The 19,460-nt window shown below is 37.0% G+C and overlaps 1 protein-coding gene across 2 annotated transcripts; it reads left to right on the top strand.

Moving 5' to 3' along the window:
* The first annotated feature begins 1,492 nt into the window (after window positions 1-1,492).
* LOC141442021 (uncharacterized) lies at window positions 1,493-19,437 on the top strand. Of its 2 annotated transcripts, XM_074106937.1 has the most exons (14): window positions 1,493-1,719; window positions 1,993-2,196; window positions 2,489-2,682; window positions 5,270-5,471; window positions 5,856-5,957; window positions 7,584-7,747; window positions 8,623-8,779; window positions 10,018-10,098; window positions 10,653-10,701; window positions 11,439-11,512; window positions 12,530-15,992; window positions 16,100-16,193; window positions 16,348-16,491; window positions 18,614-19,437. In XM_074106937.1, the coding sequence occupies exons 1-14, from the start codon at window positions 1,567-1,569 to the stop codon at window positions 18,765-18,767; spliced, it is 5,235 nt and encodes a 1,744-aa protein (XP_073963038.1). In that variant the 5' UTR covers window positions 1,493-1,566; the 3' UTR covers window positions 18,768-19,437. The 2 variants fall into 2 exon arrangements, with proteins under 2 accessions (XP_073963038.1, XP_073963039.1); XM_074106938.1 differs by lacking the exon at window positions 10,018-10,098.
* Window positions 19,438-19,460: the final 23 nt, after the last annotated feature.

Genomic DNA, 19,460 nt, shown 5'->3' on the forward strand with positions numbered 1-19,460 from the left:
ATGTCTCATAGAGTGAAAAAATAATTGGAAAATCATATTAAGATTGTTTTTTGGAGTCTTTTTGTATTTTTATTTCAACTCCAAATTTTGTTACTTTTACGGTTAAATACGGGCGGGTGGATTTTACGGGATGACCGTAAAATAAACTTTTTTTTTGTTTTATTAGACTGGATGGCAAACGAGCAAGTGGGTCTCCTGATGGTAAGAGATCACCACTGCCCATAAACATCTGCAACACCAAGGGTATTGCAGATGCGTTGCCAACCTAGGTTGCTTAGGCCTCTAGAGGCCTAAGATGGAATACCTCAAGTGACAGTAATTTCACCAGCTGTCTTACTCTCCACGCCGAAACACAACAGTGCAAGTACTGCTGCTTTACGGCAGGATAAGCGAGCAAGATGGTGGTAGCAATCCGGGCGGACCTTGCACAAGGTCTTACCACCTGCGAAAGGCGAGCGAGTTGAAATAAAAAATACAAAAATACTCCAAAAACCAATCTTAATTTGAGTGAGCGGTTAGTTCCGATGGAGTGTTGAAAGTTTCTCGATGAGGGCTCAAACATAGATTTCGCTAGTGTCGCTGCTTAAGTGACAAAATAAGAAACAAACAAGCTGAGATATGTGGTGCATAGGAGAAATTTGTGTCTGTACTCCTGTCCAGTGGTGGTGTAGAGGTATAACACACAGCACGGAATGCTGAGAACCTGGGTTCGATTCCCTGCGCTGGTCTCTTTTTCTGGTTTTTCTGTGCATCTGTTTCAGTTTGTATTTTCGATATGGAAACATCATATTGTGATGACTATAATATTACTACTACTATTATGACTGCTATTATTATTGTTTTGTGCTTTTATTTATTTTTATCGATTTATTGATTTAACTTAAACTTCAAAATGAACTGATGATCTTGAAATGGCTGAAAAGGGGCCCAAAGCAGTAAGTAGGGTCTCCTAGGTTAATCCGTCCCTTTTGTGTCAGTGTGTCAATTACTTATAAGCATTTAATATTAGTGTTTCCAAATGTTTGAAACGTTTTCTTATTGGACTAAATAAGAAAAAGCAAAAGAATATGTTTAAAAGAAAGAAAAAATCTTTCGAATTAAAATCGGTTTTGTTATAAGAAATAATTACTTTAAAAGTACATTCAGTTAAACGAGTCTTCTAGTGACTTTATAGAAGTCTGTGTTACATCTATCTGTGTACGGTTCTATGAGTTGTGGTTCTTTGATTGTTGATTAGACTTGTCTCCAATATATTTTTTCTTAACAAATGCAATAATAATTACATCAGCAGATTAAATTTTTTATACGTTCATTTATATGCTTCTCTTCGTGCTCTACATGCAGCAGTAGATCTAAAAGACTTTGGATGAAATTGATGCATCCCTAGAAATTATCGCTTTTATCAGAAATACGGGATTTTAAACATTGCTTCTGGCAGCACTAACTATGCGTCGCGTTGCGCTTGTCTTTTGATTTTGTAGTATTCGCGGGAAATTGAAAGAAGAAAATTCAATTTGACTTGTTGGTTTTTTAGTTAATCTAATCACATCTTTTGATTGTATCAAAATGGATCTCCAAAAAATATTGTGCGGAGTAAAAAGTTTGAACGATTATATTGCGGCAACAGAAAAAGTTGTAAGCAAATGTGCAAACATAAAAATACATTTAAACATGTCGACGGTTCTCAATCTGAAGAAAGTTCGATCTTTGGAAATTGAGGTAAACTTCATAATTATTAGAACAGCAGCATGAGTCACTAATGTAAACGGTGTAAAAAAACAAATTACTTCCGCATTGTTTAAAAACATCTGAGCCCTGTTTGGTGTCTGAGGGTCCTACAAAAATATGGGGCGACACAGGGAGCGATCTTGGCGTGGTGCTCATACATGAGTAATCTGCTTATTTTTCAGTAGTTAACAAAAAACTTCAGCTATTCTACTGCTTAGTTGTTTTAAATCTTTCTTTCGACTTAAATCTGTCTTTCCTTTTTAGTACTTTAACAAATGTGAAGACGTCGGCGCCGCGTTCGTCCTATTCGAGCGCATGTTGTCACAGCCTCCTTCCAAAACGTGGGCTCTGCTTGGCAAGGAACTGACTGGTACCATTTTGTATTGGTTAGATGCAGTTAGAAAACATCTGATAAGCCATAGTCCTCGCTGGTGGACATTTCTGGAAACCATCTTGAAATTTATAAGAGTAAGTATTTTAATTAGGTTCACGGAAACAACTAAGTCAACCTGTACAAACCTTTATTTATTACTGCCACAGCGAAGAATGTAAATAACTAACAGCTAAATCAATCTCTTGGGTGTAACCATAGGTACATACCTACCCACTTGTGACAAAGTGGGGAAAACTATTCTAAAACATTGAAAAGTTTACTTAAATTGTGACCTTTTAAAACATTGAAACATTAATAACTGACAACTTTTGCCCTTTATACTTTGTATATTATTATGTATTACTGTCTCTGTACGAAATTTTCTAGGACATGAAGTCAAAAGATCCCTCTCTGCCTGGCATCATAGTGGAGCAGACTATAGAGTGCTTGCTAGACCTTTCCTGCAACAATCGGTTGAATGAACTACAGCGGCATGGTATACTTCAAACAGTCAATGAGTGCAGTGCTGAATCCAGTAGAGAACTGAGGTTACGGATGAAAGAGCAGTTAATTGGATACTTGTAAGTTGATTTTGTCATAAATTCCATATTATTTGATTCAATTATTATTATTTTTTTACTTTGTTAATGTTAAGTATTTTATGTTGTGATATTCCTAGTCACATTAGTAATAGTAATTTGAGTAAATTAATCTTTATATTTATGTGAATTTTGTGTCATTCTTTGTATTTATTTTTGATATAGGTATGCTTTTATTTTTTATATGTATTCTTTGGGACAATTTTAGTATAAATTCTTCAAATTTGACATGTAAAGTAAACTGTAATTTAATATTGAATGTGTTTCTTAAAATTAAAATTCAATAATAATATATAAGTAATAATGCAACTCCAGAAAATATGGGACATATATAGAACATAAATCTTGTGATACAAAATAAGAAAATAAAATGCAATATAAAAATCATCAATATCTGTTGGAAAAGAAGGAAGACATAAATGCATGGAATTTTCATTCCATTTCTTTCACGTTCGTTTAGCCGGACTGTTTTTCGCGTGGTAGGTACAGTCACCAGCAGCAATATCTGATACAATTATATTTCTATACTCCGTTTAATTTAAGGTTTGAATTATGGTATTTCGAACACAAGTGGACTAAAATACCTACATGTAAATTTATTAGCGGTATTTATATATAATGTTTTTATTATAGAAGTAAACAAATTTTTTAAAAAGTTTCCGTGTTTCATTTAAAAATGTGTGCAATTTTTACAGTTTTTAATGTTAAAATAAATTTAATGGAGTATAGTGGCAGATATTAATGCAGGTGACTGTACTAAAATACTACTAAAAGATTTTTTAACTCAAGTGTTACTACAGTATATAAATGAATATTTAGAAAAAGAAAGAAAAATAGTTAAACCTGTTATTATTATTATTTTAATTAAAGATAATCTCATGGCACTAGGTATTACTTGTCCTATTATCTATTCATTCTGTGATACCACATAAGTTCTTAGTTTATGTCATTACTAGATTAATGTATAGTTTGGTGTTCTGCCTTTTCGCAGAAATTCGTTTGGCCGAATATCACTTGCCAACCAACGTTTCGCCGAAGATTTACTTTGACAACTAACTATTACCAAATTTTTGTTTGGCAATGTGTCATTTGGTCAATTTATTATATAGCAGAATCTCATAATGACTCAAAAAGTTTGGAAAACTTATCATTTGTCAAATCTTTCACTAGGTCAAACGACTATTAAACGAATAACGTTTCGTCACGTAAGAGTTGTAATAAGTATAGCAACAGAAATCTAATGTGTGGCAAAGTCCAGTTAGGTGCGACGACGAGCGAAGCGAGGAGGAGCGTGTTAGGTTAACGGTGAGCAAACAGCGCACGAAGCCGAGCGAGCGAAGCGAGCGTGCCGCGGCAGCGTCCGGCGAGTGCCAGATTCGTAATATTAAAAAATAATATTAATATTGTTTGGATATTTATCCAAAACAGTCTAATGAAAAATAATATTGAACTAAAAATGGCATCCTTGTAAATAAATGTTTTCAAAATTTGACCGAAGACTCAGTAATTGCCGGTTTTTCGAAATCTAACACACACACACACATTTGGTACAAGATTGATACCGTGATCATTGCCGTATTGTATTAAAAAGTAAGACATTGTCATATGGGCGTTTGTCACAAACGCTTTATTAGTGCACAAACAAAAACACAACGGAAATGTTGCGAAACCCTTATTCAATAAAACATTTGGGAAACATTGTACAACGAAATGAATATTACCCCAACCAAAACATTCTTGTGATAATAGCCTCCTTGTATCAATTCTACTAACCGAAAGTTGGCATTTTGAAAAGTGACTTTATAACAAACAGACCAGACGTACAGTTGGTAACTGTGAGGTTGGGAAATAAAACAATTTAAACATTTTAATAAGTTGGCGAATGATCATTCGGCGAAATGAAATTCTGCGAAAAGTTGGTTGGGAAGTAATATTCGGCGAAACAATTTTCTGCGAAAAATTAGAGAACCATATATATACAAGAATTGCTCGTTTAAAGATATAAGATTTATAAGTGTTCCTTTATACCTCTTCCTAAAGATTACATGTGGTTAAAATAGCATAATATGTTATGTATAGTTAATTAATATAATTAATTAATTTTAAGATTGCCACGCCCCAACAGGGTATCATTTTTTATATTTTTTTGTAAAAGGTGTTGCAATAGATAAATACTGAATACTACCACGGTACGTAGTTTACAAGTGGGTAGCACGAAAGTTTAAATGGGTCGATCAACTTTTTCTTGTTTGTTATTCTGTCCCGTTGTCCAAGAGACAACAGTGACAGAGTTTCTTAAAAAAACTGTTATGGTATATGCTACTAATGTGCTTAGGAGACTGTCCATTAAATAATGGGCTTGTAACTACGACAAAAATGTACGCTCTATGAATTGCTCACAGAAAACATGGAGAAACTCATGGTTTTAAAGAGTTGTCCAGGGGACGTAACCATGGCAACGCGGTACCTACAGGGAAAAGTTGATCGACCCAAATCATATTTGTACTTATATTCTAAAGGAAAACATTTAATTTCAGAGATCACTTTTTTCTTTATTTTTTTAATCCAGCATCAAGCTGAGTAAGATCCTGCCCACTTCTGGGCACTTCCCGACCCAGATAAGCATCCTGGAAGCCTTGCTGCGTTGGCTCGTGGGTCGCTTTGACCCTCAGGTCCGGAGGACCGCGGCCCTTGCTTGGTTCCCTCCCTCGCTATACCAGGGTGCAGCCATAGAGTTGTTCTTGGAGCGAACTTGGACGGAATTCTTTAAGGTAAAGGTTATTAAATGGGCTTTTTCTTAATTTTTAGGGTTTCTTACCTCAGTTGACAAAAACGGAGCCCTTATAGGATCACCCTTTTATCCGTCTTTCTGTCTGTGAAGACCTTTTTCTAAGGAACGCGTGGAGGTATGGCACGCCTTACGAGCGCCGAGCGTAGCGAACCAGAGTGATATTGCTGTTTCAGCACGAAATAGAAATATGCTCGCTTGCCTGGGCACGCGTTTGACAACAACTGAATGCCTGGTACCACGAAATTCAGCGACGTAATTTACGACGCCCGTCATACCTACAGTTCGCGATAGATAAGATAACCGACACTTTTCTGAGACGTTAAAATTCAGAGTACCTAATTCTGGTTTATTTTTTAACTTTCAGGACGCACGGGACTTCCTCAACTTCCAAAACGCGGGCTTTCCTGATCGCGTCACGTCAACGGTTTGCAAGCAACTCACTTTCGGCAACATGGACCTCATCAATGTAAGTGTAACATGAACTACGTTAAAGAAAAATCATTGTGAACATGAAACTGCCGTCCCCTCACGGTTATTTCATGTTCTTGACATGTTTCGGGCCAATTCGTAGCCCTTCTTCAGTGCGCGTGTTGCAGCAGCCGCCGAGTCGCGTTGCTCCGGGAAGAATTTACGAATTGGCCCGAAACATGTCGAGCTAAACTCGATTGAAGACGTGAGTTATCCGGTACTATTTAATTAAATAAAAATCATTTTGCCGTGGAATGAATTTGGACGCCTTTTGGGCCCGGGTGTGAACTACGGCCCATGGGCATGCCCTTTCATTTTAAGAAGAGATCAGAGCCCTGCAACGGGACCAATACATGAGATGATGAGATGGTTCTATTGCCGTTGCTCCCCCGAAAGTCTTCTAATTATGCCCACAAGAAGTTATCATCTACTTTGAGAGCCTAAGTATGCCAAGCATGATGCTTGGCTCCTTGGCTTGGCTGGACTTAGCCATCTAGGCGCCCCGGGTGAGTCGAGCCTTTAGCGCCCTTTTAAATACGACAAGCGACAAAATGATAGATCGTGTTTGTTTACTGTATTTGACAACTCCTGAATTTGCCATGATTTATATATTATTATAAAAATATAGATATATACAGACAGTGTTTGGCGAAGAGAAAACTAAAATCGGTTTCTCTATGCAGCAAGTAGGTATGGCAATACTTGCGTTGTACGTCACATGCCCGCATGTCTTTCTCTGTCTAATCTTGAAATTCAAAGCTTTATAACTTTGTTATTTGTAAAGGTAGCTTGAAAATTGTTTCTCTATTCGACAACAAGCAATTGTGAAGTTTTAATTTATTAAAATACTTGCAACCCGCCCCCCGGCTTCGCACGGGCAACATAAAAAAAACGGCCAAGTGCGATTCGGACTCCCGCACGAAGGGTTCCGTACCTATACAACATTAGACATTAGCAAAAAACGGCAAAAAAACGCGTTTGCTGTATGGGAGCCCCCATAAATGTTTATTTTATTTTAATTGAATTATTTATTTTTAATGTGAATGTATAATGAATCTTCTAAGCTAAGCGCAAAACTCGGGAACGGCTGGACCGATTTCACTAATTCTTTTTTTGTTGTAGTTATTCGTTATTGTCAGGAGAAGGAAATTTATAAAAATTACAACGGGGGCGAAGCCGCGGGCAACAGCTAGTCTGGAATAAAACATAGCTTACTTTTTATTTCGATATTCCCACGGGATAGGGATAAAATCTCGAAACAACAACCGCTGGGCTTAGAGTCATGAAATTTGATCATGATTATTTTAATGTAACGTCAATGAAAACAACGATTTAATTTTAAGGGAATTCCCACGGAAATCTTTAAAAATCCCGAAATTTCAATTCAGCTGCTGGACCTAATGATTTACGTGTGCGAAGCCGCGGGTAATGAAAGAATTCTTAAAATCGGTCAAGTAACAAACATCTAAAAATACGAAAATCCAAATCTTTCCTCTTTATTATAGGTATTAGTAGGTATAGATATAAAAAATAGTCAAATACTCATATACTCGCTCCTACGAGATAAGTCTATAAAGTCAATACTCCCGAGCACCCAATTAAGCCGGCACTGTTTGGCCCCCAGGGTCCACAGAGCAGGCAGACGTGGTTGGACGTGAACGCGGCCACCAGAACTATCACCATCACGCTGGACCCTCGCGTGATCGAGAGCTTTGCTGCCACAAATTACAAGAACTTTGAGACCATTGTGGTTGACGAGGAGAATGTCTTCAGCGTGCAGCTTTATAGGTAAAATCTTATCTTCTTAAGAGACAATCTTCAGTAGCGGCGCAAGATCTAAATTTGGCGTGGGCTAGATAAATTTTGCGAGGACCTATGATGGCGCACCACACATATGATGACGAATTTTTAAATGCGCGAAGAAACAAGAACCATTCGAGGCGCGAGGCCCCTCAGACCGTGAGGCCGTGGCCGGTGGCCCACGTGGCCCACACCTTGCGCCGCCTTTGCTTATCTTATTAAGGGACTACCCGAGGTTTTCATCGATTTTTGACAAGTTTTGAATCGTATCTCCTGCTTTTGCACTACAGATAGAATTATAAGTCAAACGGCTATCGGTTCTCCAATCTTTTATCTCCATTTTTGTCTACCGAATTTTGAAAAAAATGAATACTTAATTTTCTATGATTTTTATAAACATTGTCTGAAAAAAAAAAACACTTATTTCGTATCTCTACTGACGTGAAAGATCGAACATATACGAAATCTATATATTTGGGTTCGTCTTTGACGTCTCTAAAAACTGGTCGAGGGTTTTCATTTGAAACTAATTAACACAAAAGTTATGGCCAGAAAACCAGTTTTTTGGCCTAAAATGGTTCAACTTTGATGCCAAATATCTCGAAAACAATGAACTTTGAAGTAAATATGGGATACTATGTTGCTTAAAGCCGTTGTTGTTAATATAATAAGCTACAAAAATCATTAGAAAACTAAGGAATTCAGATCGAAGGTCATTGGGGCATGGGATCCCCTTAAGAGACTTATCGCGGTAACAACGAGTAAGTAAGTCCTGACATTTGACTGCTTTTGCCCAAATAAGTCCAACGCTGCATCCATCATTTACAATAAGTCTGTAGTGTTAACCCTAGTGCTTCATCTAGGTCATCGTCACTGTCAGACATCAAGTTGTCAGTGCATATGCGCGAGCCGATACAGTTGGCGGGCTCCGCCGCCCGCGATCTCACAGCCGCCGTTAGCTCCCGCCAACTGCCCACGTTAGACCAGGCTCTGAGGGGAGTCTTCAAGGACAAGTACCGGGTAAGTACCCAATAGACGTTTATACCAGTAGCTGAACGCGGGAAAATAAAAAGTGCGACCACAGTAGAGCATATCGCGCGCTTACTCGCACTTATGGGTCTTATGGCAACGCGTAGTGAAGCACAACGCGCGTGATGTTTACAAGATTAAAATCGAACAAATAGCCTTACTTTTTTGTAGGTATGTGCATTTATATTATTAATTTAATTTTATTGACAAATAATAATTATTGATGAATGATGAAATAATATCTCAGTATTTAAATACTATCCACATTATTGTAATGAAATAATTCGTTAATTACGATCCACATACCCACTGTTTTGAAATTACTCTCATTAACAAATAAATAATAAAAAGTGTCCATTATTTCTTGATCATTGTTTTGAAGCGCATACATTAGGTACTCAATATTTTAGTTCTATCGATAGTGTGTTCTCGACGCCAGCTCAACACTAGGCAAAACACGTTTTATGACCCTACGTGCAGCGACATTCTGAGCTGGTACTCGGCCGAGAGAATAGGGTGGGCGAGTAGGTGTTTACGCGCATTTTGATTTTCCTGGTGACAGTGGCCAATACGCGGTTGCGCGGCCGCTCGCTACGACGACGCTACTGACTGGCGAGTGGCGAATGAACGAGTTCATACCTGCCGAGTGGCGAGCGAGTCGGCGCGGGGTATGCTGAGAGGAGTTGCGGGGGTGGGCACTCGACCTAGTAAAAACAAACCAGGGTCCGAGTGGCTCGCTCGCCATTTTGCTCGGCCGAGTACTCGTCACATAGTACACACGAACCGAGCACTCGGCCGAGGACACTCTCTCGCCACTCTACTCGGTACGTGTGATCAGGGCATAACGCACTGATGTTTGCGATCGCATTCACCATCTCTTTCTACCCTCGTCTTATATTATGCGACAGAATGAAATATGAAGTAGTAGATACAAAAACTCTCACCATTAGCTGCTAGCACCTGAAATCATTAGCCTGAAAAACATCAAAGACGCTCCATAGCGTAAGGTACTCATCAGAACTACCTACTGTTAACTGCTAGCGCATGGCTGTCGATCAGAAGTGGCCATAAGGTCGGTCAGAGTCAGAAGGTCGAGGCTGTCTATGGAAAAATATGATAGCCATCTTTTTGATAAAACTGGACAGATTCACTAGATAATTTTTATGAATAGTGCCTCTCTAGCATTACATGTTTTTTCTTGAGCATTTACCGGCTTTCCAATGTTTTAGGTTTTACTGAATGTGGAGGATGTGTTAACGTCACCAGAAAAGAAAAAAACGGAACCATCTAATAGAGAAGTCAGAAGTTCTGTGAGTTCACAAATGCTTTATTTTTAATTAATGAACTAGAAAAATCATGCGTGAAATTGATTGTTTGATTAAAACTTTATTTTCACCATAACACAAAAAACACAATATCGAGGTAGGTATTAATAAAGTTACTTTCAGATTAACCTAATAGCATGCAATCCAAGCATAGCAATAACAAAAATAAAACAAAAATCTTATAACATGTGCTTATAAACAGGGATACCATGTGCTATGGGAAAAAAGGCGCTGACTCAGCATAAAACTGCGGGTGACCGCAGCGCTGGTATTATGCGAGAACCTTAGAGAGAGATCTGTGGAAATGTTATTTATGCCAAAGTATAAAAGTTTACTAAAAATAGATATAATCTTAACTTTCTTTAAAACTGTTTTTAATTGAATACATTTAATAAAGACATCTTAAATACATTTATAATATAAAATTAGGGAATGAGTAAAATTATATTGGTAACACTTTAAATTGGTATTCGGGCGGGTGGTATTCGGGCGGGTAGTTGTAGGATCAATTTTATGTAGCTGTCACTTGTTTCTTTCAGGACGAGACACGTCATCCTAATATCCATTTGCGTAGACGGAGGCAATCAGGTAATGTGTATAAACTTAAAATTTTATTAAATTTCTAAGATTACAATTATAATAAGTAGTGATCTTTATCGCATTTTAATACTATAATAATAATAAATAGGTATCACTGGTCACTTGACACCAATTAATCTAGTCCAAAAGTATGCAAAGATTAGGTATGATTGTTATGAGTACTAGACAACGGATAAACATACTTGAATAGATATATCATACACTTAAATTCAAATCAAACACCCAAGACTCGAACAAATATTCTTATTTTTCATATAAATATCTGCCCCGACCCCGGGTCGCACATCTGAGTTTTTCGAAATTCATGTGCGGAATTACATTTGAAATTTACCACGAGTTTTGCGGTGAAGGAAAACATCGTGAGGAAACCTGCACAAACCTGCGAAGCAATTCAATGGTGTGTGTGAAGTTCCCAATCCGCACTGGGCCGCGTGGGAACTATGGCCCAAGCCCTCTGGTTCTGAGAGGAGGCCTGTGCCCAGCAATGGGACGTACATGGGCTGGGGTGATCTGCCCCGACCGGGGATCAAACCCGGGACCCCGGACCTCGAGCTTCCAGGTTCTCTAACCGCTTTGCTATCCGGTCGTATTTTTTTTTATAACGTATGATGTTTACGAATGGCTAAGCAAATATTTTAATATGTTGTCTATACTGTTGTAAATTAAGTATTGTATAAATTGTGGAATCAACAGAGTATTTTTTAATTGTTTTATTTACTTTAAAGGGTTCGCTGTACGATCTAGAAATCCGCTGCAATGGAACTCCCCCTCGAGCGCTTCTACGACATCATTAGCTCAGGTAATTACCTTCGCACAAAATTTGATTTAAGTATACAAGTTTTTCAAAGATGCGGGTTAGGCGTGTTGTCCACTAAGAGTTGCGTCACAGGCTAGTTCGCGCTAATATCGTGTGGTCCGTTTGACAACTTCGTCATTTTTTGTGTCACGTTTGGGATTGGTTAAATAATTAAATATATGTAGCCAATGGCAAGCAAGACTGTAACGTTAAACGGACGGCAAGATAGTAAATTCATCAACTGATATATTAATTGGCCTGTCAAGAAACCCTTCTTCCAGTTATACACGCTACTGTGTGACAGTTCGAAGGTAACAGTAGCGTGGAGAAGATCAATGTTTTTTTTACCTTTTTTTCATGTAATTTACTAGTTAAGTACCTTTAACGTGAAATTTCAAGACTATTACATTCTTAGCGAGCGCTACCTGAGTTTGGTTTTTTACTTTTTATCTCAGATTTAGCAAGAAATGTGAATGAATGATACCTTAAAAGAAAGAACAATAAACAGGATGTTTTTAAAAATGTTTGAACAATTCAAGGATTTTTTTATATATTTTTTTATGGCACAGAAGAATTACTGTGTTCCAATGTAAGACATTTTTAGTAATTTTGAATGCCTCCACTTTGTTTTTTGCCAAGAAAGCCTTAAAAATTATTTCATTTGGTCCAATACAAATTAAACTATCCGAAATAAAAGGTTTTGTTTACAAATTAACGCTCATTGGGGCAATATTGCCTCGTGAATATCAAATTCTGGGTATTTTACTAAAATTTCAAAATTTTCAATTAAAAAAGAATCTAATTTCGGCTAAGACATATATGGCTAAAAATGTTCAAAAATACCTCGGCTATCACCCCCTTAAAGCTTTGCACCTAGGTACCAAACACCCTGTAATATTTATTTTATTATTTTAAGATAGATCCTAGGTTTGATTGTACCTATTTAAGAAAATAGGCGAAAATCGACTGGCTCCCCTTGATCTCCAAGAGTGTTTTATAATATGAGTGTCTAAATTTCAGCTTCATGAAAGATTAGCCGCCCTACCTCCAATTTACTACACCAAAGAGCCCGTAAAAATATGCGCTCAGCCAGAGCTGTCTATGGTTAGAGAGGTCAGCGAAGGCGATGAAAGCTGCCGCCAATCTAGCGTCACTAGATCCAAGCAGTTTGGGGTCTGCCAAGCAACATGCATCATTGACAGTGATGGAGTCAGAACACTCTCCAAACAAAATAACGATCAGCCAGCAACACAGATGAAGGATAAACCTATCAGCTCAATGCTAATCGCGACTCTAGGCTCTGCTGACGAGTCATTCATAAAAGACACATTCGATAAGATAACGAAGAACAGCGCTGAATTTGATTTGGTTGATTTAATAGTCAAAGAAGCGTTGCAAAATGGCCCGGATGAAGATAGCGGGATAACAGTGGACAAGAAAACTGAAGACAGTGAAGTGATTGAAAATACGCCCGCAGAAAATCAAGTAAAGAGTAAAAAACTGACCAGAAATCGTAAAGCTAAGTGTACGATTGTGAGCAACTCAACTACAGATGAATCTAACACGGAACTTGTAATTGAAGTGAACGAGCCATGTTTTGTCACTGATAGGAAAAAGAAACATAAGAGTAAAGACAACGGTAATGCGATGTCTGAAGACTGTAAATCATTTGATGCTGCGGCGGTTGATGCGTTTTTCTCACAACATTATGCTGAAAATGCCGATGGATGTCACGTTATAAGTCCAGCTTTGGCCAGGAAACTAAATGAAACTAGTTCTGAAGGAAGTGAGTGTAATGATAATGATGCGGATGAAGCATTAATCAGAAACGATTTAATGTTGGAACAGGACATTATTGATTGCCTTAATAATATTGTTGATGAAGTATGCTGTAATTTAGATAAATACGCAGAAATACTGAGTAAACAACAAATAAAGTATGATATTTCGGAAATTAAGCAGAATGTAGATCAAGATCAAAACATGAACATCAAATTAGATAATCCAAAAGCAAGTAATAATGCAACATCAAATGATGGTACAAAAATTATTGCATTGAAATATCCAAAGGTTAAGAAACGAGCTGCAAAGAAGAAAACTAAGCAAAATATCCTTACTAAAGACAAAAAAGCTGAAAATGTCGATTCTCATGACGAAGACAACGTAGTTATAGAAGATACAAACACGCGTTCACCACTTAACAAGCCAAATACACTTTTAATACGTAAGAAACGCAAGCTCTATTCACCAAAAGACGCTGAAAAGAATGAGGACGAAATTCCAAGAGCAAAAGTGCAATCAAGATCATCTACTGAGACGCCAATCGCAACTTGTTACAAAGAATTAGAAATAGCGCGCAAAACACGTTCAAGAATACCTAGAAAATTAAGAACTAGTAGCACTGAAACGTCGCCTAAAACAAAAAAACTGAACGATATGTTTGATAAATTGAAGGAAAGAGTAGAAAATGAAGAAACAATTACACTGGTAAAGAGGAAATCTAATAAGAAGGATTTGAATGTATACAATTACACTAGCGACAGCGAGGATGAAGATTTTAAGAAAAAAATTGAAGTTCAGAAACGTGTAAGTAGAACTAGTTTAGAATCTACGGCTACTAAGCGCGGAAGAACAGTTAATCGTATAAATTATTCTGAGGGAAACCATAACAGCTCTAGTGATGAAATTAAAAGAAATACTAAGAAACGTAAAGTAGTTAAACAGACTAAACCTAGAAGCCGTAAAGTCAACGTAGAACGTAGTATAGATTTAATAGATGAGAGGATGAGAGAAGCTCCACCTGAAGTTCTCGAAACATCCTTCGTCAAAGAAACTTCCGTTGAAAAAATGGTTCCAGATGTTCTACCCTCTCTGACTCACATACCAGAAGTAGAAATAATTCCTGAAGATAAACATGACACGACAGCAGCAATAATAGTACCAGAAAACAAGACACTGAGGAAAAAGAAAGTTGAAATACTTCAAGTCAAAAAAGAAAAAGAATCGAACAGGAATGTTAAGAAAAATATAGAAATACTTGCAATTAAAAAAGAAAAAGGGGCAAATAAAAAAGAAATGGTAGAAAACATTAAGAAACGTACAGACAGTGGTTCTGAAAGTTCGTTGCCTGGACTAGTAGTTGAAAGTGAACAGCCAAGGAAAGATGTTATGTCTTCTTCAGTAGAAGCTACTTTGATGCAAAAATTTAAAAAAATATGCAGGGAAGGACCTGATGTAGGTGAATCTGATACTACACAAAACTTATTGCTTAAAACGGGCAAAACCGAAAAAGAACATGTTCATGTGAACAATAAAGATGTGAATATGTGTGATAACAATTTTATCGACATCTCGATGGACGAGGATGTGGAAAGAAATTTTGAAATCATAGATCTTACCCAAAATAATAAAAATTCAAAAGACGTTAGTGCAGAACCAATAGTTCGTGCAGGATCGCTTTCAGAGAAGTCGATAGCTACTGATGGAAAGTCTCCAATCACTGGACATAACGATTTAGACGAATTACCTCCTAACATGGCATTGCTGCAAGAAAGATTTGCAGATAGAGACTTGGAAATTCAAGACATGGACCAATCCATGGCAGACTTCTTTGTTCAATTACGCAATGCGCTACAACCTCACGGGTCAAACACAAGTTCTGTAGAAAAAGAAAAATCCAAATTACCATTTACTAGAATGTCTTCTAAAGAACAAGCTGAGTCACCAGCATCAAGTATACGAGAACAGATTATTTCGCCAAAATCCAGCTCAAAAGATCAAGTTACGACTCCAAAATCGAGCATGAGAACTTTAAAAGTCATTTTACCTGTGGATGAAATAGAAAAATACGTGAGTCCAGTGAAATCACAAAAATCTATGTCTAGCGTTTCAGTGGTACTGCAAAGAATATCATCTGATGAAATAAATAAATGGTTACCAATGCCTCCTACAAACAGTGATCACAGTGAGGAGAATACTAAGAAAGTAAGGAGCACAAGGATACCGAAAAATAAACCCAAGCGTATTACAAAGAAGACTCCAGAGAAAGTTAAAGCTAAACAAATTAAAACTGCAATATCGCCCGTAATGTTGTCATTTAATGTGCCAGATAATAAGATTACTTCTAATTCGTCCGCTAAAGAAAATGTTGAGAGTTTGCCTTTGACTCGAGCGAAGGCCAGAAAGCGGAAGATTTTGAAATCTCAAGATACTAATATAGTCATAGAAGAAGATACAGAACTTGTAGAAGAAAATATTACACAAGAGAGTTATGTTAAAAATATAAGGCCCGAACCAATAATACAGCCAGCAGGTACTGTTAAAGATGTATTTGAAAAAGTCAGAAATGTGCCTACAGTTGCCTCAGCCAAATATTATGAATCTGAAAACAATGAATACACATCGGAGAGTGCTAGAAGCATTGCCAGCATAAATGAATGGTTCAAGAAGAATATGGCATCAAGTCAATATTCTAGTACTAAAGGTATGTAATGCTTAAATGAATGATGGATGGTATAATTCATATATTTGACGTACGAAACTACGTTGGTATAACAGGTTGATATAATGTAATATTTATAACTGTTGCAGATAAAACTAATTACACTATGAAAGATATTATAGGAAAAATGATGGAAACATTAGAAACCACCCTTACCGAAATACACCAATCCACTGGTAAAAGGTAACTACGATGCTATTACCATATTCTAGAGCAAATTTTACTTTTCTCTTGCTAAATGTTGTAATAATATGGTCCTCCACAAAGTAACGCCGATTCTACTCTTTCTTGTGCAGAATCGTAGTTAGCTTCATGTCTCCCGTTGGACATATTTCAGGTTGGCTTCAATGTTCTTGGACAATCAGAAGCGTCTAAGCTGCTTGGAACAGGAGCTGCGCGCTACTGATGAGCGAATTAACTCTGAACTGATAGCTGGAGTGACGAGGCTCATAACGGAGAAGTCTGTGGAACGAGACCTGAGGTAAACATGGGACCTAAAGGCCCAGCGTACGATTACCAGTGCATTTCCAAATGGATTCTTAAGGCGAAAAAATACTACTAAAACGCGACGCCATCGCCACGCCTCGTCGTCCGACGCATGTTTCTATCTGCAACTGACCATAATACATACGAGTATGGGACTGATTAGTGTTGCGTACACGCGTTGGATGGCGTGTCGCAAGCGTGTCGTGGCGTCTGGTCTTAGTAGTATGCCCGCACCTTAATTCCTTTCTCAAATAGTTAAAATTAAGATTTATTTTTGTAATAGAAAAGACTAGTTGTTGCTCGCGACTCCGTCCGCGTAGAATTCGTTTATCGCTAACCCGCGGGAACTACAATTTTCCGGGATAAAAACTGTCCTATGTCCTTCCCTGGAACTCAAACTATCTGTACCTGTACCGAATTTTATATAAATCGGTTCAGCGGTTTAGACGTAATAAGGTAACAAAGAAACAGACTTACAAACTTTCGCATTTATAATATTTATAGTGGGATTCGCGAATCGCCGGACGGGATTTGAATCCACTCCAAATGTGGCTTTTCGCCCCAGAGTGTGTATAGATTGTATAATAACATCACTAAGTATGTACAGTCCAGGAATGAAAAAGTGCTTTGGGCTTATAACTACTAAATTTTATTTTACCTCTTTATCAATATTCCCAGATCTCAAAACATCTTGGTCTCAAAATACCTAAATTGGAGAATGCCTAATTTTTTTTGTCTTAAAACACCGGAATCTTAATATGGCCGAATTTCAAAATACCTTAGTCTCATAATGCCTAAAGTTCAAAACACTTTCATGGCAAAACAACATAACGCACCTTCGGTAGAACAAGGGCATAATTTCACTTTTTTCTAATTTTCAAATTTTTCGATTTTTAAACATTTAGCCCTTGCATTACCGAAAGTACGATATGAACTAATTTTTCGATTTTTAGACAATTATGCCCTTGTACTACCGAAGGTGCGAATGCTAAAAGCAACCAAATGTCAAAATACCTAAATTTGTATTACACTGAGATTGTCAATTTTTACATTTAAGATGAATCTTCCTATTTCTGCCGTGACGGTAATCTTCTGGCACAAACTCTATAGTTAACCATTTTGTTACCTATCCTACTATAATGCATTTTAAGTCATAATATCAACATCAAATCATTCTCAAATAACCACTTGTGGAGAAAAATGGCATTTTGCCATTTAGGTGTTTTCGGTTTGAGTTATTTTAATATTTTGTCATTTCGATCATTTGGTATTTGAAGGGATTGTGCATTTAAATCTTTAGGTATTTAGACAATATGACGTTTTAGGTCAAAATCATAATGAATATCGTTCATTTTAAGAATGAACAGGTGAGGTTTGCAGGTGGTAGGACCTTGTGCAAGGTCCGCCCGGATTGCTACCACCATCTTGCTCGCTAATCCTGCCGTGAAGCAGCAGTGCTTGCACTGTTGTGTTTCGGCGTGGAGAGTAAGACAGCCGGTAAAATTACTGGCACTTGAGGTATCCCATCTTAGACCTCTAGGTTGGCAACGCATCTGCAATACCCTGGTGTTGCAGATGTTTATGGGTGGTGGTGATCTCTTACCATCAGGAGACCCACTTGCTCATTTGCCATCCAGTCGAATAAAAATAAAAAAATGAGACAATTTGACATTTAGGTATTATGAGCCCATGGTAATTTGAAAGTTAGGGGTATTATTGAAGGATATTATGAAATTTTGTGGTTTTAAGCCCAAAGCGTCAACTTAAAAGTTGGCCATCTTAAGGTCTGTTTTTGCTTGCTCAATATAACTGCTTTATCGACCGACTGTGACATATTCCGTCATAATGTCATAATAAAGGTCACATGTGCTTGCAACGTGTAAACGAATTTATTTGAAAACTGGTCAACCTTTTTCATTCTGCCACTGTACAATCAATTTTAAGTGGAATCAATCAAAAGTGGAAGTAAAAAAAAAACTACCTGTGAGTGAACATAAACCGATACGAAGGCGTGTAGTTTTGCACTCGATGATCTATAACTCTAATGAAACAAACAAAATTTATTTATTTAAGTTTACTAAAAGACTGTAAATAAAAATAAATATACGTTTTTACAGGTTCCGAGAAATGACAGCTGAATTCCAGAAGGAGCAAAAGGAACGCGCGTGTGATGTTGTACGGGAGGATAAAAAGCAGAAAGTTCTAATGGTGGCATTGCTTAAGGAGGACTTGCAAGCCGTTCTAGACTTTATAGACAAACAGAATAACTAATAAAATATGATGTAGGTAACCATGCTGATCAAAAATAATTTCGTTGTCAAATTTTAATTTGATAATTCGATTAGCATAAGGTACTACTTCTGTAGCCTTGTATTCAGTCCTGTTTCGGATTTTACAATTGAATATTTTAGAGTCAGTAGTCGCGCTACTTCGCGTACCTACTGAGACAATGTGTGTCGAGAACCAAAATGTGAATATGGATGCCCTTCGCTTTGGTCTAATCGTGTTTTCGGTCATTGAAAGTTGCACCAAGGCCTAAACTTTTTGTAGATTATAAGTTGTAATCATTTCGTCCAAATACGAAATACTTTGTAATTTATCACGTAATTCGAATTTGTGATCTATTTATTCGCTGTAGGATTGACTGTTAAAACAGGATTTTTGTGGGAAAAAAATATTGTTACACTGTGTTACTTTCTGGTTTATTTTATTTTATGTATGTTGAAAACTTTTATTTGTGTTGGTATTTATGTATTTTCCTGTTATGAAGACTTAATCATTGTTAAGTTTGTTTGATTGAATTAATTCAGAATTGTTGATTTTGCTTTTTGTTATTCATTATAATTATAATATGAGTGTTTATGCATAATAGTTTTAAGTGATAACCTGCCAATAAAACGATTTGTATAAATAATGAGTTAATTAAAAAATTTATGATCTTTCTTGTAGTTAAAATAAAAAGCC

This window comes from Choristoneura fumiferana, chromosome 24 (genome assembly GCF_025370935.1).
Source record: "Choristoneura fumiferana chromosome 24, NRCan_CFum_1, whole genome shotgun sequence".
Classification (NCBI taxonomy): domain Eukaryota; kingdom Metazoa; phylum Arthropoda; class Insecta; order Lepidoptera; family Tortricidae; genus Choristoneura; species Choristoneura fumiferana.

What these genes read in the sequence shown, in the direction of transcription:
- LOC141442021 (XM_074106937.1), top strand. Translation starts at nt 1,567, where the DNA reads ATGGATCTCCAAAAAATATTGTGCGGAGTAAAAAGTTTGAACGATTAT. An exon ending in CCATCTTGAAATTTATAAGA is followed by an intron (nt 2,197 to 2,488) that starts GTAAGTATTTTA and finishes GAAATTTTCTAG; the next exon opens with GACATGAAGTCAAAAGATCC. An exon ending in CACCAATCCACTGGTAAAAG is followed by an intron (nt 16,194 to 16,347) that starts GTAACTACGATG and finishes GACATATTTCAG; the next exon opens with GTTGGCTTCAATGTTCTTGG.